This window comes from Balaenoptera musculus, chromosome 11 (assembly GCF_009873245.2).
Source record: "Balaenoptera musculus isolate JJ_BM4_2016_0621 chromosome 11, mBalMus1.pri.v3, whole genome shotgun sequence".
NCBI classification, from domain to species: Eukaryota; Metazoa; Chordata; class Mammalia; order Artiodactyla; family Balaenopteridae; genus Balaenoptera; species Balaenoptera musculus.
The window spans coordinates 27,428,614-27,448,129 of NC_045795.1; the positions used below are offsets into that span (position 1 = coordinate 27,428,614).

The 19,516-nt window shown below is 37.7% G+C and overlaps 2 protein-coding genes across 3 annotated transcripts; both read right to left on the bottom strand.

Annotated features, from left to right (window-relative positions):
- Window positions 1-1,723: 1,723 nt before the first annotated feature.
- On the bottom strand, window positions 1,724-2,125 carry GLYATL3 (glycine-N-acyltransferase like 3). The gene is given in 3 exon segments (XM_036868144.1): window positions 1,724-1,872; window positions 1,875-1,999; window positions 2,001-2,125. Coding segments are annotated over 3 exon segments (399 nt in total).
- Window positions 2,126-3,697: 1,572 nt separating this feature from the next.
- Window positions 3,698-19,472, bottom strand: CENPQ (centromere protein Q). 2 transcript variants are annotated; one of them, XM_036867715.1, is made up of 9 exons: window positions 19,384-19,472; window positions 15,140-15,280; window positions 14,323-14,377; window positions 13,140-13,260; window positions 12,486-12,554; window positions 11,806-11,935; window positions 6,373-6,492; window positions 6,144-6,218; window positions 3,698-4,623 (listed from the first exon to the last, which is right to left on the bottom strand). In XM_036867715.1, exons 2-9 carry the CDS (start codon window positions 15,239-15,241, stop codon window positions 4,492-4,494), a joined length of 804 nt encoding a protein of 267 aa, XP_036723610.1. In that variant the 5' UTR covers window positions 15,242-15,280; window positions 19,384-19,472; the 3' UTR covers window positions 3,698-4,491. The 2 variants fall into 2 exon arrangements, with proteins under 2 accessions (XP_036723610.1, XP_036723611.1); XM_036867716.1 differs by having other exon boundaries at window positions 6,382-6,492; window positions 19,384-19,471.
- Between the last annotated feature and the right edge of the window lie 44 nt (window positions 19,473-19,516).

The following is a 19,516-nucleotide window of genomic DNA, read 5'->3' on the forward strand; positions in this document are numbered from 1 at the left end:
GATAATGAGAATCCCTGGGGCAGAAACTAGACCACATTCTCCCAAGAGATTTATGGACTCCAGTTACTTAGACCTCTTCCCTCTGGCACCAAGGATAAGTCTCTAGGTAACAACTGGCTCATGGTGACCTAAACATATTGTCACTCCCAAGGAATCATACTTTTTTATTAAAACAAAGCTCTCCTTCAGCCAGTTTGTTTACTTTTCTAAGAATAAATACCTAAAATTTAGATTTCCTCTAATCTTTGTAGTTGGGATTTTTGTGACCTCCATGGGGTAAGAAACCAATATTTTCTATATGGCTAAGTCAACTTTATCCAGACTAGATAAATCCAACCATTGTGTTTGTGTCTGCTTTTATTGCAGATAGAAGAAAATAGCTTGTGATGTTTATCTCTTCCTTTATTGTCCTTGAAAGATATGCATACACAATCAATTGGAACCCAAATTAAAACAAAAATTCTGACAAGGATAAAAGACTAATAAGAGTATTGATTTTAATCATTTAATCAATTTAATCATTTAAATTTCCTTTACGAAAAAGATACGTGACTTAGAAAAAAATAGGTTGAAATCAAAATAACACTGTTCTGGCTCGTCCTCTAGCACTGATTATCTATATGATCTCGAAGAAGTCATTTATTTTCTTTGGCCCGTAAATGTTCATATGTAATGAGAGAATTAAAGTTTATCTTATCAAAATTCTCTGAGTATGTACATATGCATACAGAAATATGAAATAAATGTAAATATATGTGTATGTATGTTTACACGTGCATTTGCATATCCAGATTCACACCTACATATGCATCTTAGTTTCCCATGAGAAAGCAGATTATAAACAAGGGGGCTGGAATAGGTGATAGGCAATGTCCAGTCCTATGCCGACATCATCTGTTTTGAGCTTTTTTAAAAAAATTTTTATTGATTTATTTGTTTTTGTTGTTTTTTTGTTTGTTTCTAGCTTTTAAAATGCCCATATCTTCATTCCTCCATCCAAGGCAACTGAGAAATGGAAACTTGTTAGCAGTACAAATTCTCAGGCCTGACCTCGGACTTACTGAATCAGGGGCTGTGGGGAGAGGTTCAGCCATCTGTGTTGCAACCTGCCCTCCGGGTGATTCTGAAGGGCACTAAAAGGTGAGAACCACTGCATTCAAACATTCCCAGGGAAGAACTACAGGCTACAGTCCTAGGCAGAAGTGGAGAGACAGTAATTAAAGGGAAAAAAGCAGGATATTCTACAGAGAACTTGAGTCACAGGTGGTAGGAAGAGTTTGGGGAAACAGCAGTGGCAGGCACAGGGGAGCATTATTTTGGGTCATAGGGAACTGGCGTGGTAGTGGGAAAACCAAGCAGAAGCCCAAGCAGCAATAAGGAAGCAGTAGCCACATGCTCCCATGTTAAACCACTTGTTCTCATGCAGTCATTTCTGCTCCTTTGCGAAGACCCGCTGACTTTAGAACCTTCTTCCTACAGTGGATCGCAAAGGAGGATAATTATCTTGTTTTTAGCCATAGCTGTCTCTGACCCCTATAGTCATTACTGTAGAAACTTGAGACAGGGAGAGTTAGGCATTCCCAGCCTAACCCTGCTTGTCTTCTGGTCCTTTTCAAAAATTTAAGGTTCTCCTGATTCTAGTTTTAATTTTTCCCCTCATTGACAGCTAAGGAGCATGTGTTATGTTCAGAAAAAGGAAGAAAATTCCTGGAGTTCTAATGGGCTAGGGGTGAACTTGCCCAGAGAAAGCTGCAGGGGTGAGAACAAGCCTATAGAATCGACAAGGCAAGAACTCGGCTTGGATGCTGTTTAGGAGGCTAACGGAGAACACGTTGTCATCCAGGACATTGCCCTGAGAGGGGAATCCAGCGTGAGGGCCACCAGCCAGCTGTAACCTTTCCTGCGAAGCTCTGGCAGGGTGTAGCCATGGCACATGGTGGCAAACTGGTCTGTGACAGACCAAGACACGGAGTTCCCCTTGTCATCATGGACACACACTCGGGAAGCAGGAGAGGAGGTTGGCAATATACCAACGACACTGTTCATTGCCGCCCCAAGACCAAGTCCGGTTGAGTAGATAAGCATCAGCAACTCTCAGGTAGGTTAGTCGTGGGGAAGAACTCATTCTCGAAGAAAATGACATGAGAAGAAATATGAACTCGGTATCACGGGACCACAAACAACTACTTCTCTTTTTATACCGACTCAAACTGAGAAATCATCCTCGAGATAGTGCCTTGCAAATACCAGAATATTTTCAATGAATTAGAATCAGTCACTCACCACTTATAAACATCTTTTAGGGTTTCATTTCTGATAAGACACAACACTCATTATATTAGATTTAAGTCTTTCGTTCGAATTTTATGCCCCTTTGTTATTGTCCTCAGAATAGATGAAGGTAAGTATTTCATTTTTCTGTAAAACAGATCTCAGACTTGATCTTATTAACTCCTGAAACTGCTGACACCCTCTCTGAGGGCCTTAAACAAGTCCAGATTCTTGGGCCCCTAATCGTTTCCTTGGTAAAAATAAACGTTTTAGGATAGAATTTCTATCTTTATGCATCTGTGACCAGAAAAAGAAATACAAATTTCTTAATATTCTAGGCATACGTAGATGCTCAAGAAATGCCAGCTCTTCCAGACCTTTCCCTAAAAGGTCTGGAAAAAGGTTTAAAAACCCATGACATTAAGATTAAAAAAAAAAAAAAAAAAAAAAAAAGAAAAGATAGAAATTGGTGCAATTTCTGAGAACTGAGATGGATTACTTAGTTGCAAGTCTCTGGGGCTGGTTGTGCTTCCGAATTTGCTTTCATTCTTGAAATTATCAGTATCCTAAGACCATCCCCACGTAAAAGACTGGTAATGTCATTCTCACTATGTCCTTCTTTATAAAGAACACGTTTGTGTTTTCTTTTTATTAGCGGTTCTGCAGTGTTAGCTCACATTCCAGGCATTCCGTGGACTCTGGCACTGGGTCACTCATCTAACAACTAAGCAGGGGGAAAGAATAAATAAATTAGAGCAGAGCGACTAGGCCCATGAGCCACAACTACTGAGCCTGCGCGTCTGAAGCCTGTGCTCCGCAACAAGAGAGACCGTGATAGTGAGAGGCCCGCGCACCGCGATGAAGAGTGGCCCTCACTTGCCGCAACTAGAGAGAGCCCTCACACAGAAACAAAGACCCAACACAGCCATACATACATAAATAAATAAATAAATAAATAAATAAATAAAATTAAAAAAAAAAAAAACACAAGGGTTTTTAAGTTTTAAGACATTTTGTGAAATCTTTTTCCTTTAGTTGCTTTGCCTGGCATGTAGCAGACAGTCCAAAGTATATACTGTAATGTTCTCTTTAAATGTTGCACTATAGGTTTCCTTTCTCAAAGACTTTCTTTCCCTTAAGATCCATTAATGTCCTTTTTGACCATTATTTCCTGAGACCTTTTTTTTGACCCTTTTGCTGAGCTGCCCAGGGTTCCCCATGACGTGTGGTCTCCCTCACTGCAGTGAGCACTAAACCCAACTTATTTAACCGAAGCTGTCTTCCTGGTGGTCTCAGCCTGGAGGGCATTAACAGAATTATAGCACTCTCTAAATTAACTGACAAAACATTCTAGGTTAGACAGAAAAGTAATTATTTTATTTTATAAACAGATAAAAGCAACCCAGACAATATACTGTGGTTGGTTAGAAATGATTTTTAATATATTTAAGTGATAATTTCTTCACGTGTATATGCTTATTATCACAATGAGAAAAGATTTAGAAAGGGATTTTTTTTTGGTTTGGTGTTTATTTTAAGGGAATAAATGAACTTGGGTTCGTTTTTAACAATTTTATGAAATAAAGGTATGCTCTGATGAGAGTAGAAAATAAATATTCAACATCTATTCACTAACCTAACCAAAGAAATAAAATGTTCATGCTACCTCTAAAGTTAAAGACACCTGGCAAATCTTAATTATGCCACAAAAAGTCTAGGGAGTTATGTAAAAGAGCAAAGGCATTTGGGGACTTCTAGAGTTCCACATGACCAGACAGAAAATGCAAGTCATCAGCCAAAAAAACAATACTGATACCAAACACTTACATTTTTATGTGCTAGGCACTATAAACACTTTACGTATGTTAAGTCACAGTATCATATTTCCTCTGCACTAACCAACAAATGAACTCTATTCAGCCATTATAAACCATTACATTGTGGCTGTTCTCATTTTACGGTTTTAGGCAAATAACTGGAAATACAGCAACATAAATGTGAGTTCCTACACGTGGGAATTGATAAAAACAGTTTTCAAGGCCTACGTTAGATGTATAGAGGTTAATGGTAGATTTATAGAGGTTAATTTTAAAGCGCATATTAGGAGAATCCTGAAGAAGCCTCAGCCCCGGCAATATCACGTAGAATAACATTTCTACAAATTCATAAACATTAAACTCATATGGAACAATCTACAAACAAAACAAAACAATAAACTCTTTAAGAGGCATCCAGTCTTTTATAGACTTCTTCAATGAAAGTTAACATGTTCTTCATCTGGGGTGAATTATGGAGAACATCTAAGTCTTTCAGAAGAGCGTTCTGGTTTGGAATTAGCATCAAAATTTCTTTCTGTGGGCATGACAATAATTCTTTTTTAAATTTTATTTTTATTTTTTTTGATATATAATTGACATTAACATTATATTAGCTTCAGGCACACGGCATAAGGATTTGACATTTGTATACACTGCAAAATGATCACCACAGTAAGTCTAGTTAACATCCATCACCAAACACAGTTACAAACTTTTTCTTCCTTGTGATGAGAACTTTTAGATGTACTCTCTTAGCAACTTCCAAATATACAATACAGTATTAACTCTAGTCACCATTCTGTCCATTACATCCCCATGACTTATTTATAAATAACTGGAAGTGTGTACCTTTTGACCACCTTTACCCATATAATTAGTTTTTAATCTTTCATTATGAAAAATGTTATATGTATGTTATTTAGAGAGAATGGTATAATAAACCTCATATAATCTTCACTCAGCTTCAATTATCATCAACTCACTGCCATTCTGCTTTTAAATCTATGGTATTCTGGTTTCCCTCTGCCCATTCCCATTCCTCTCACCCTAGGTAGATTTGAGACAGGAAAATTTTGTTACTTTCTGGGGAAACGTAAAGGCTTTCTACCACTGTGAACACTTACACTATAATACCTATGGGGGTCCTTTGCAAAGGTAAGTTAGCAGTGTGCTGTGTACGCCCAAAAGGGACACAGTACTGTCTTAGGAAAAGTTGCACGCGCCATTATCAGAAGCACAAACAAAAGCAGCTGTCAGGATCTGCTTCCAGAAACCCGTCCTACAGCCATGACTGCACAAATGTGGACACAGCACTATCTTAGGAAAAGCTGCACACACCATTATCAGAAGCACAAATAAAAGCAGCCGTCAGCATTTGCTTCCAGAAACCCCTCCTACAGCCATGACTGCACAAATGTGGACACAGCACTGTCTTAGGAAAAGCTACACACGCCATTATCAGAAGCACAAACAAAAGCAGCTGTCAGGATCTGCTTCCAGAAACCCGTCCTACAGCCATGACTGCACAAATGTGGACACAGCACTGTCTTAGGAAAAGCTGCACACGCCATTATCAGAAGCACAAACAAAAGCAGCTGTCAGGATCTGCTTCCAGAAACCCGTCCTACAGCCATGACTGCACAAATGCGGACACAGCACTATCGTAGGAAAAGCTGCACACACCATTATCAGAAGCACAAATAAAAGCAGCCGTCAGGATTTGCTTCCAGAAACCCGCCCTACAGCCATGACTGCACAAATGTGTAAAGATATATGCGCAAGGGTGTTCCTAGCATTACCTGTACTAGCAAAAATTATATATTTCCATCATTTTCACAAATTATTACATCATGGCACATCCATACAATGGAATGCTATACAGCTATTGACAAGAATGAGATGTTCAAGTTATACTGTCAAATGAGAAAAATAATTTTGCCTTACAGTTTATATCATGGATTTTGTTTAAAAAAAAAAAAGGAATAGCATATAATGTTTTTACATATATACAATTCGTAACTGGTGATGCAGTTAATATGGTAAATTGGTACTTACCTGAAGTATGGGTGCTTTGAGACTCTTCTGAGAAAGTTCGGGAAGAGAGAGTACCTCACTACCTATTTGAAACATCTAAAGTAGAAAAAGAAAGCTACAGATTATTTCATAAAGCTAGATTATTTCAAAAGGCTGACTTCTCTTATTACATTCAAAAGCTGTCTGGGTAGAATCTAATCATGAAAAATTATATCCAGATTCTAGCGATACTTTTTTTAAAAAAAATTACCTGTTTTACCTTCCTTTCCTCTTCTTCTACCTCACTGCTCAGAACATGAACTTTGTTCTTTAAGCTGTGAATATCCCCAGTCATTGACTCTATGGTCTCCACTATTTTATCCGTTTCTTCCTGCATCAGAGAGAGAAAGCTAATGTTTTAAATTAAATATATTATTAAATGAAACCCAAACAGCTATTAATATATACATACATATTTTAAAAACACCTTATATATTGAAACACTTCTGGAAGAAACTGATAATTTTCATTTTTCTTTCAGAAAACAGACTCCCTAGAAATTGATTTACCAACGGAACAAAGATGTATGTGAAGCTTTCCTCAAAAACTTACGAGAACTGCAGGCATCAGATAACCTGGAAGACCTGTGTGAATCTAGCAGAGCCCAAGGACTGATGGCAGCAGGTACAGGAGCATTCCTTAAGCGGTATGTAACAGCAGAGAAACTCTAACTTTAATTTAGGAACATCTGAGTGCTATTTTCATTTGCCAAAAGAAAGAAATGCTGAACATTAGGGCAGAGATAGTAATAGAAAATGAGTGGCAGTTTCCCACCTAAAAAGAAAATATAACTTACGGGGGAAAACAAAGAGAAAATAAGAAATGAATGAAATGAGTATAATGATATCAGGGGTGTACTGATTGCAGGCCACACATAGAGTTAGCCAGCTTCCAGGTTTCTAAATGGTATTAAGTACTGTACTGCTTTCAAATCTAGTCCTAGCAACAGCCAAGGATAGCACTGCCCCTGGGGATCAGGGAACAAGTAAAGAAGCCACACAGAAGTCATACAGAAATAATAACTCTTAAATCCTGAGGAGTGATATGGTTGATACTTACATCTACATCATTCTCCAAATACTGGAAGCTGAATTTTTACCGTCAACTATAGTAATTTTCCTCAACAAATATATTATGGCTTCTAGTAACCATTAAAAAGGGTACCTGCAGAGGTCTGCAACTGCCCATAGGCTGTTTTTGATCAGTCCAAGAGCTGTGAATGGTTTTTACATTTCTAACGCATGGTTAAAAAACAAAACAAGACTATGCAACAAAGACCATACATGGCTCACAAAGAGTAAAATGTTTATCACCTGGCCCTTATAGGAATAGTGTGCTAATCCCTGAGTACCCACGACTTTGGGTCTGTGAGCTACACTTATTAGACCAAATAAGGTCACATTCATGGGTTCCAGGCATTAGGACTTAGACATATCTTTTGGTGGGCCACCATTCAACACACTACAAAAGGGAATGAATAATAGCACTGAATGAAGGAAAGGGTTAATGTAATAAGAACTAAAATTTTTCAGTATAATTTAAAAAATTAATTTTGTTTCATTGCTTTGGTTATCTTCTTTGGGTATTCATACCATATCCATGCTGTATCTTTTTTTTTTTTTTTTTAAATAATTTTTAATGAACGATCTCTAGGTGATTTTAGCATGTAAGTTGGAAAGAGTTTTTTTTTTTTTTTTAATTTTTATTTTTATTTATTTATGGCTGTGTTGGGTCTCCACCTCCGTGCGAGGGCTTTTCTCCAGCTGCGGCAAGCGGGGTCCACTCCTCATTGCGGTGCGCGGGCCTCCCACCATCGCAGCCTCTCTTGCTGCAGAGCACAGGCCCCAGACACGCAGGCTCAGCAATTGTGGCCCACGGGCCCAGCCGCTCCGCGGCACGCGGGATCCCCCCAGACCAGGGCCCAAACCCGCGTCCCCTGCACTAGCAGGCAGACTCCCAACCACTGCGCCACCAGGGAAGCCCTGCTGTATCTTTTTTGCCAAACTTTTATATTTGTCACTTTTCCTCAATACCTTAAAAAAATGTCATTCTTTCTTTTTGAGTCTTAAGATTTTCTCCTTACTTTACCTTTTATTTAAGTATTATTTGTTCTGTTCATTTGCTTATTGCTCCTTCTAACTTAGTCTGCATTACTAAAAGCTTTTTTTCTTTTAGCTCTAATTCTTTCCTGAATTCCATAACTTCATTTTTTAGTATTTCTAATATTTATGACTTTTTTCATACCTTCTATTCTTTTTCTAAATTTCTTTCCGCTCGCTTGGGAAATTAGGTTAGCATTCATCTGTTTTGTGAACACATATTTTTCGCATGCTTTTGTTGTCTGTAGAAATGTTACTTTTTGTCCTTCTTCTAATATTTTCTTATGCTAACTCTGGTTGTAAGATCAGAGAGATTAAAAACTATGCCCCAGGGCTTCCCTGGTGGTGCAGTGGTTAAGAATCCGCCTGCCAATGCAGGGGACACGGGTTCCAGCCCTGGTCCGGGAAGATCCCACATGCCGTGGAGCAAATAAGCCCGTGCGCCACAACTACTGAGCCTGTGCTCTAGAGCCTGCGAGCCACAACTACTGAAGCCTGCACGCCTAGAGTCCATGCTCTGCAACAAAAGAAGCCACTGCAATGAGAAGCCCGCTCACCGCAACGAAGAGTAGCCCCCGCTCACTGCAACTAGAGAAAGACGGCACGCAGCAACGAAGACCCAACGCAGCCAAAAGTAAAAAATTAATTAATTAATTAAACGAATGAAAAAACAAACAAAAAAAAACTATGCCCCAGCAGGTCCTATACCATCTTCTCGGTATCTCTGAAAGACTTTGTTCACCACTGCCTTTCCCTAGCAGCAGCAGCGAGAGTTCAATGAATGTGTCCTTATTGCATGAACACAACTTCTCTTACTGGTAACTGATACAGGTTTTGGAAAGTCATCACCAGCAGTAACTCTAGGCTGCAGTGGGAAAAAGCCATTCTAAGTAAGGCACATTGGAGAAAACTAATAGACACAGATAACACCTACAAACTCCTAGTTCAAAGACTCTTATGCCAATGAAGAACTCTTATGCCCAAAATGCCAACAGTGCTTCAACTGAGTAACTAACTGACTGTGAAGCAAACATTAGGCTGTTGTGATGTTATAAGAAATATACATTTGATTTTCATCCCTGATTCTTGGCACAGAGCTTCCAAATCCTTGGCATTTTCTGAATGACTGAGGTGGGAGGAGCACTTTTTGTGATTCATAATCAGCCCCTTTCAACCATACCTGAATTTATGCTAATGAATAACTCATAGAGGATGGAGGCTGGTTGCCAGAGCAACCAAAATCCTGTGATCAGAGGGTTGGAACTTTCAGCCTGGATCCTTGATCTCTGAGGAGGGGAGAGGGCCTGGAGATTTAGTTAATAATAGATATGCCTACATGCTGAGGCTTCCATAAAAACTCTAAATTACTGGATTCAGACAGCTTCTAGGTTGGTGAACACATGGAGGTGCTTGAACAGGCATGGGAGTTCCGTGCCCCTTCCCATATACCTTGCCCTATGCATCTCTTCCCTCTGGCTGTTCCTGAGTTGTATCCTTGTTAATAAACCTGTAATAGTAAATAAAGTGCTTTCCTGAATTCTGCGAGCTGTTCTAGCAAATTATCAAACCGGAGGAGGAGGTCATGGGAAGCCCCGATTGATACTTGGTTGGTCAGAAGTACCGGAGGCTTGGCCTTGCATTGGCATCTGAAGTGGGGGGCAGTTCTGTGGGACTAAGCCCTTACCCTGTGGGGTCTGTGCTAACTCCAGGTAGTTAGTGTTAGAATTGAATTAAATTGTAGGACACCCAGTTGGTTTCCACAGAGAAGTGGAGAATTGCTTGGTATGAAAACCCCACAAATTTGGTGTCAGAAGTGTTGCGAGTACAGAAAAACAGTTTTTTCCATTTAATTCTATTTATGCTTTTGGCACATGGAGATCCAGTTTTAGGTGTAAAAGAGAAATGCCTCCCAGTGTTACAAAAATCACACTATCATTTACTGTCTCTGATCAAAGACTATTTACTATCTCTGATTTAGTACTTTATGCAAATATTAAATGTTAAAATAACATTTACCATTATTATACTTTAAAACCTTTTAAAATAACCTTTAAAAAAAGTCAAACTCAGAATCAGAGAGTACAAAAGTGGTTGCCAGGTGCTGGGGGCGGTGGGGGAAATAGGGAGAAGTTGGTAAAGGATACAAACTTGCAGCTAAAATGAATAAGGTTTGCGGATCTAATGTAAAACATGGTAACTATAACTGATATTACATAATTGAAATCTGTATTATATAATTGAAAGAGAGTAGAACTTAAATGGTCTTATCAAAAAAAAAAAGTGAGATGACAAGGGGAATTAACTAGATGGGGGGAATCTTTTCACAATGTATAGTTATATTAAATACCATGATGTACACTTTAAATATCTTACAATTTTGTCAATTATATCTCAGACAAAGCTGAAATTTAAAAATTAACCTATATTGTTATCCAACTGTTCATTAAGTGGGGGAGCTAGTGTCAGTACTGAGAATATACTCTTGCAAAGTAATAACATTGGGATGAAAGTTAAATACAATCTCATACAATGAAGAAAGTGAGGCAACCACTAAAAAATACCACTCTCTAAATTTACAATATATGTAGAGCTGTTGCTCACACATAAATCCTTCCATTGTTATTCTCAATCATATGGAAAATCTGGAATGACCTATTTGTGAATGGTGAGTTATTAGAAATCGTTAGGGATGCATTCCTTGCTTAAACTACCACCACCTCGTATTTACTAACAAAGGTTAACAAACTTATTGATTTACAAAGTTGAATTGCTAACAAAGACCGTATCTACAAACTACTTCAAAATGGCAAACGGATATATGGTTCAATCTGTTTTAGTTTTAATAATTATTTAATAAGCCCCCTGAGGTTGCTTTTCTTAATTGTTCAAGTCCACTAATTAAAAGCCTGCAGTTTATCATGACAGCTAATATTATCTCCCACTGTCTTCTACAGAATAATGATTAAGAATCACTTGCCCTGAAATCGGACTAATAGGTTTGCATCATAACTGTGAGCAGTCTGTCTAAGGTTCAGCTAGAAATGCCCATATGTCTCTTTTTCACACTTGCAAAATGTGAAATATAGCACAGGTCTCTTTAAATCATTAAGGGCTATAACTGTAAAGTGCTTAGAACAGTGACTAGAACGCAGAAGGCCCTCATTACATGTTATCTATAATGACTATAACAGTAATGATGATGATTGTGTTCTTCTTTCCAATAAAGTAGCATATACAGGACAGAAAAACTAATATAATGTGTTTTGAAATGCTACAGCATTTAGTGATGAATTCCTATAATCTGATATTTAAAGTCCGATGAAAAGAATAAGACTGCTACTTAATTACAAATATATTAGAAATAGTCTTAACTTTAGAGGCCCAAAGTTCAGGCAAAGTTTTTGCTTTGTTAAAAAAAAAGTTAATGAAAAACCTGGTCCAAGATCTAGTATTTGTTATTAGAAGAATATCATGACAATTTTTAAAACTTTTTGGTCTTTTCCCCCTTCCCCTCTAAAGATGAACTCCCTGTTCAAACTTCATACCTGCAATAATGCCAGACCCTCTTCATTAGCTCTGTGCTGTGCCCTTTCCATTTTCAGTAGACTTGACACATGAGTTAAATCTTGCTGCTTTTTGGGAGGGACTTTCAGGGTTTCACACAGTTGCAGCAATCTTATGGATAGAATAAAAACATAACTTTATTTTTGAGTACCATTAGTATCATTTTTGTTTCTTGTTTTGAAATACTGTCATCCTCTCTTTTCTTCCCTCATACTCCCAAGGGCTGTAATGTTCTTTTATTTTAAATAAATTTATTTATTTTATGTATTTGTTTTTGGCTGCATTGGGTCTTCGTTGCTGCACGCCAGCTTTCTCTAGTTGTGGTGAGCAGGGGCTTCTTTTGTTGCGGAGCACGGGCTCTAGGCACGCGGGCTTCAGTAGTTGCGGCACGTGGGCTCTAGAGCACAGGCTCAGTAGTTGTGGCGCACAGGCTTAGTTGCTCCGCAGCATGTGGGATCTTCCCTGACCAGGGATTGAACCCGTGTCCCCTGCATGGGCAGGCGGATTCTTAACCACTGTGCCACCAGGGAAGCCCTGTAATGTTCTTTTATTAACAGTGGCTAATCTTAGCAATAAGTCGCCCCCCCCCAAATCCCTGACAAATCATCGTTTAACCTTTCAATTATATTTCAATCATTTTTTAATTGCATAACTGTATTACCTTTTCTTTAGGAAGTTCAGATGATATTGAATTTTTTCATTTTCTCTAACACTGTTACTCAAAACTGCTCTAGAAGAGAAAAAATAAGGATTGAATAAATATTAGTTTGAAACATAACTAGTATAATCTGTTTACTTTTTCTCTCTGATTTCTTTCAAGTACCCCTTTTTACTAGCCAGGCAGAATCAATCACTTTTTCTTTTATGTTAAATACATTTAAAGCAGAGGAATAATCTAAGTTCTTTTTATCACATTATATTGTTGTAATTAATTTATAGGCCTGACTCCTCTGATAGATTTCAGCTCCTTGATGGCAGAATCCTGTCTCTGTATTCCTTTTAGCATGTTAGCTTCCACATAAAGTGTCAGTTTGAGCTAACTTTTCCCTAAAGTATCCCTCACCAGAAAAAGTTGTAGATAGCAGATCAAGCAAAGATTTCAATTTTATTCCACTGATGAAATTCCAAGTTTCTGAAATTAATAAAGACATTTTTGCTGAATGCTAAGGCCATCAAAAGACATCAAATAAATCTTGCAAAAGAGAAAAACACCCTATCACCATAAAGTATATAATAACATTTAAAAGGATACTGTCTATAGGAAACATATAAGCAGAAATAAAAAGAGTGAAATAGAAAAAAATTTCATACTCACATTATTACTGATTCCATCATAGTTTGCAAATGTTCTCTGCTACTCTTCGAAAGAGGTTGCCAGGTTTTTCTCTTGTGGGTTGCGATCTTTACCTGCTTTAGATTAGTATGCTTTGCTTGTCCTGTCACCGGTGAAAGAAGAGACTCTGGTTTTTCTAGAAGTTTGTATGTTTTTACTTAAAAAGTGATTCAAATATAAATTTATCTAAAAGAGCTAATGGAATTATGAGAACCAATATTATGAAGCTGTATAAACTATTTAATTTCCTTTTTATTGCACAGCCATAACAGGCCAGGTATTGAATATGAATATGCTATTGTTATATTAACTAAAATACTACTAAGTGATATTGCGGATACAAACTCAAGACAATCTTAAATAAAGAACCAAGCTACAACTCTTAGGATTCAACATAAAAGTCTGGTTCTCAGAAATGACCTGAATTAAAGGGCTTCATTGAGAAGACTAGAAAATGATTTCTGCCAAATGCTGGATGGCAACTGAAACAAAGGAGATTAACCAAACCACAAACAGATAATCAGTGTCTACTAGGTTGTTGATATTATTCTACTTATAAGAAATAAACAAAGGAGATACACTATTGGCTCACATGAAGACTAGTTTTGGAGAGAAGGGAGATTAAATAATTACATTTCAGGTATGCAAAGCATTACAAAAGAAAAAGTACAGTGCACTATGGAAGTATAAAACCGGAGGACCTAACTTGGTCTTGGGTGAGGAGAGGTAGAAAATTCTTCCATGCTGAAGTGATGTTTAAGTAAAGATGACTACTCCAAACTAATTTACTCCAGACAAACTTAGTGGTTCCAATCTAATCTAAATAGTGGTGGCGAAACAGAAGCATATTTGTCTCAAAGAGAAATCAGTAGGTGTGTCTGTATATCACAAATCAGTAATAATTCAGACTGTGGTACACTTTGAATTTCTCTTGCTCCTTTCAACTTAGGACCCTACACAGTATTTTGCTACAGGTGGTAAGTAAAATTTCAGTTGACCAAAAGAACTGACCAACCCGTGCTACTTATTCTTGCAAAAATAAGAATGTAACTGTTTATTACTGTCTTTTGCTTATGCAGAACTCATAAACAAGATACTGAGAATTTTTTCATAAATATAGATAGCTTGGGAAAGATAGGTTAAACAAGACATAGAAAAGGAATACCTTCAGAAGACAGATGTTTTGGATGACTTTTATTTTTTTTCGCTGTGTTTCTAACCTAGAGGGAAAAACACATGTGTATGCACAAAGAATTAAGCATTAGATAAAAAGATACTGCTATTGCAATAGATTTGTCATGTATGTTGGAGAGAATTCATATACCTTCTGGCAAGACAGAAAAAAAGTATATTGCTACTACTACAGAAAAAGGATGTGTATTTATCACAAGCAGAGGATATACTAAAGCTACTCCTGAACAATGGTGATAAAGTATAATAGAATTTCATATGGTGTCAAAGAATGTTTTAAAGAAATCATACTCATCTTGCCTGTGAAATAGTGTTATATACTTTTCCTGAAAAACAAATATAGGCATTGTCTAATACAGGGTAAACAGAGAAAAATTGTTGATTATTTCTTTTATAGTAGGAAGAAGCTAATTCCTCCCAAACTAATTTTTCTCTATGTTAATAAAAATCTCCTCCACCAATTGACAGATTCTCTTGTCTTTTAACATATGAATGCCATAGAATCTGTATACTATATTCCCAGTCTTCCTATTTAAACACCTTAGCAATGCCCCATAGCACTTCTTCCCTAAAGAATTCTCTGATCAATATCTTTAGAAATTGAGGTAAACAATTTTTATGTGAGAATTTTTACAAACCATGTTGCAACAGCTCCCATATAACAATATATGTGGAATAAGAATTACTATAATTTGTAGTAAAGCTGACCTTTAGTCTTCACATACTGCTTTACATAGAACAGATGATATTTCTAATCAGAGTCCTGAATGATAAACTTGATATTTCATTACCTCTTTCTCTGATAACTCCGCTTCTTCATTATCAATTTTTCTTTTTGGATTTCTTTTTAAATGTTGAGACCTTTTCTTAGAAGGATTTGCTTTGCTAGACATCTTGATGTAAACAGAACAACTATAACTGTTTCAAAATGTCTGTAAAGATGAAAAGAACACTAAAGACTTGTTTTATTAAAAACATTTTGTTAAAAAGACTACCTATAAATGTTCCAAATTTGCCTTTAAAAAAAAAATCATAAAGCAAGCTTTGGGATAGTATTGTGTGTTTTTAAAACATTTAAATATATTTTAAAACAAATAACGTTGGTTCTCATTAGAGTAAAGATATCTAATTCAATTTCATTCCTAAAAATTTCTTCCATTTGTATGGCATTAAAAAATCTTATATAAAAACACTTTTACACCTCTTACTTTATATTCCCCCAGACAATAACGTTATCTCTATATTTAAATCCAAGAAGATGGAAATATATAGTGCTAAATTGTTTTACTCTAGTCACAGATAATGTCAACTCAAAGAATAACATTCAGGCCTTCTTATTTTAGGCTTAATGGATTTATCATTCAACTTAACGTCAAAGATGGGAGACGATAATTTTTAGGATTATACCATGAATCTACGTTGTAGACATTCATGTGGTAAATTCACTCATAAGGAATTAAGAATTAAAAAGTTAAAAAGTTAAGCTTTAACTTTTTCTGGGTTATGTGTATTTTAACAAAAGCACAGAAGTATACTGATTACTCTGTCTTCTCACATATTACAAAACAGGCACTGGAGTGGGGATGAGAATGTCAATGACAAAATTTAGAATAATTCCTTTTCCCCATTTAATAGTTCTTTATCACCAAACTCATTTCTGCTAAAAGAAACAGAGGGATAAAATATATATTCCTGCATTAGATCATAAAGAGCAGATAGCTAAGAAGTTACGTACATGTTTAGTACAGTACATGTGAACACAAACCCACATACACACACACACACACACAAGTATGTGTGGTGTGTACATTATATATACATATTTTTCTAGACATGTATAGTTAGATATATAGATAAACCAGTCACCATTCCTCTTCTAAAAATTCAGAGTTTATCACATTACTACAGTTTAAATACACACGCAGATTTAGAGACAGACAATAAAGTGGGTACTCTGGATAAATCTATTCTCTCAAATTTTAAAAGGAAAAGTTCAAGCTTTTCTTTTTCCCGTAAGACAAAAATAGTGGGAAAGAAAGAATTAACTGAAAGATCACAAACCATACTTGGAGACTACATGTCAGATCAGTTACAAAAAGCAGTGGAAGCTAAAATACACTTTACCCTGCTTTTGAACAATGTGGCACCTTATTCTACACCCAGTCTCCTCTGTTGCATTCCTGAAATGTCAAATTCTCTCAACTTGACATCCATGCCATATATTTCCCCTACTTAAAAACCAATCCATATGAGAGTTTTGCCTGTGGACCTCTCCTGGAAGGACTGCCATGTACAGTACAGTTGTTCACTGAAGAAGAGCATCCAGGTGAGAGAACAATTGAAGGCTGAGATTTAGTCCTCATTCCATTTAGGAGACTAAAAATGGTGCAAATTCCTTCTCACTCTTGTTATTGAGAGGTGAAGTATATGTCCCCTTGTCTTAAATCTTACAGACTGTGCAGCGGTTTGAGCAGTAGAATATGGTGGAAATGATTCTGTACCAGTTTCCTGGCCCAAATATGAAGAGACTAGCAGCTGCAACTTCCCCTTGCTTGGAATATTTGCTCTTGAAACCCAGCTAGCACTCTATGAGGAAGGCCAACACGGAGAGGAACTAAAGACCCAGGCAAAGGCCCCAGCTGAACTCCCAACCAACAGCTAACACCAACGATTGCCAGCCTCACGCATGTACCTGAGCCAATACACTGCAGCTGACGCTGCGTGGAAAAGTTATAAGTCAACCCTACCAAGCTGTTTCCAATCCCAAATTTTGGAACAAGATAGGTAATTTTTTTTAATTAAAAAAGAAAAATCCTTCCGTAATACCTACCTTATAACATCCCAACTCTTTACCATGACATTTATAGTCCTTAACAATCTATACCTGCCAAGCTTTCCATACTTCTCTCCCACTACTCCTCAACTGCATTTCCCTCTCCAGATAGACTGGATTTCCGGAACACACTTTGAGTAGTGCACATACTCTACCCGAGCTGCTCTCTCCTGTCTGTGCCCAACCTCCTCTCAGATCATGAGCCACCTGCTTCTGAAAGCCTTCCTAACCACTCCACCTCAACGCTCTACAGAAGTCTGTGGGCTCTTAATGGTCTCTTTCATTTGGCACTTATTTATAGTTTGGTTTTGTTCATCGTTTTTCTTGATATTCTTTATTCAGTAACATGTAATTCAGTGCTACTCCAAATTTGATTTACAAACTGTTTGTTACAGTCTTTTAAAGTATAGACATTAAAAGTATTCATTTAGAAACTTTTATGGCAATTTGACAACAATTTTATGTATGTTAGATCTGGCCAAAAAATAACTGGCTTCGTTTTTTCTTTTTAAGTTTAATTTTTCTAATAATTCATTAAAAAAGACTTTCTTTTTTAGAGAAGTTTTATGGTTACAGAAAAATTCAGCAGAAAGTACAAAATTCGAGCATACCCCCCCTTCCCTACTATCAACATCCCATACCAGAGCAGTGCATTTGCCACAGTCCATGAACCGACACTGACACATCCTATCACCCAAAGTCTATGGTTTACATTAGGGCTCATTCTTGGTGTTGTACGTTCCATGGGTTTGGCTAGTATTCAGTTTTTTTTAAATTGTATTTTACAAAAGTATCAGTTGTGACTGATTAAAAATTTTTTAAAAACCTAAAATTGGTCCTTTACCACAGACAGTCTGAAAAGCTCTGTTTTCATTGATACCTACTTGAGGCAATTAGCCATAGTGCAGAAAGTTCCTCCACCTCAGCACTATTAACATTTTGCATGGGATATAGACCAAAATTGTCTCCAGACAAATATCCGCTGGTGCAAAACTGCCTGAGGTTGAGAACCACTGCCAAGAGCCAGCCAGGGATGAGGACAAATTGCCCAGGTTCCAAATCCCAGCTGTCATTTAACTAGCTGTATAGCCTTGGGGAACTAAATTTGCTCACTTTCCCCACGGCTAAAAGTATCAACATCAAAGGCTTTTGTAAAGCTAAAATTTGGTACAGAATACATAAAGTGCCTATAACTTGGGACATAGTAAGAACTCAATAAATAAAATAATCTACTGTTACTGTTGGGCTAGTTGTAGCAGATACAAAAAGGAAGAGTAAACTTTGGCCTGTTTTGGATCCGCAGGAAACCACAGGCTAGTGGTAGTAGCTACAGACACGTGAAAACAATTCCTATGTATATTCAGTTATACACAATGCGACAAATGTTACGAGACAAATGAGTGAATATCTCAAATTGGTGTGGGTATGGGGGGGGGACATACAGAATTCAGAGAAAAAAGTAATATTTGAATTACATTTTGCAATATTTAGCCAGAAGGAAGGTGAGTAAAGCATTTGAGAGAAAAAAAGCCCGTTGGCAAGACACTTCAAAAGACACTGGTCTGTTCAGGGGCAGAAAAAATTCAGAGAGGCTTTGACGTGTACGGGAGGAATGGACAGAAAAAAAGACTGGGACTGTAGTTTGCAGCCAGACTATATACTGCAGTAAGGAATGTATTCTTTACTCTGTAGGAAACAGGGAAGTATTCTAGGTTGTCTTGTTTTCTTTGCCAGCGTGCTGAAACTCCTGGAAGCCACCAAGCTAGACCTCTGTATGGGCACAACAGGTGAGCACGACGTCTGGCAAAACTGCAAATACACAATGTTTACCTCTTGACAAATGAGGCCTAGGTGTAGCGACGCTGCCGACCGCAGCTTCCTTAAGGCTCAAAGGCACTCATCACTAAGGCCGCACTTAGCCCCACGACTGACTGCGGGAGAGGTTAAGGAGGGAGAACAAGGATTACGATGATTCGGGGAAACGAGGGAGGAACCATGCGTGGCTTCACTCACTCCTTGCGAATCAAATACCACTTTTTCAATCACTGGCTCCGAAGGGCACACCTGTTCGGATCTCCCTGCTCTTTGAAAACCACCTCAAGCTCCTCAAACACGAGTCGCCGAGTTTGCCACCAACGCGCCGCACACAAAACTCATCCCCAAACTGGAGCCAGCGTCAGGGAAAGCGCTTTCACTACTCACCAAAGACGCCTCTTGAATCCTTCCAGGTGCCGCGCTCAGAGCAATTCGCGCCCAAACCTTCCAAAGCCGCGGAGACCCGGAAGTGAACCAGTAGAAACCGGAAACACTTGTGGAGAGAGGCGGGAATCTAGCC

Bases quoted from the DNA above. Each gene is read 5' to 3' on its own strand.
- CENPQ (XM_036867715.1), bottom strand. From the start codon at position 15,241: ATGTCTAGCAAAGCAAATCCTTCTAAGAAAAGGTCTCAACATTTAAAA. The intron at 14,378-15,139 runs GTAATGAAATAT...TTTTCCCTCTAG, and splicing joins CGGAGTTATCAGAGAAAGAG to GTTAGAAACACAGCGAAAAA. The intron at 12,555-13,139 runs GTGAGTATGAAA...TTTCTCTTCTAG, and splicing joins ATGATGGAATCAGTAATAAT to AGCAGTTTTGAGTAACAGTG.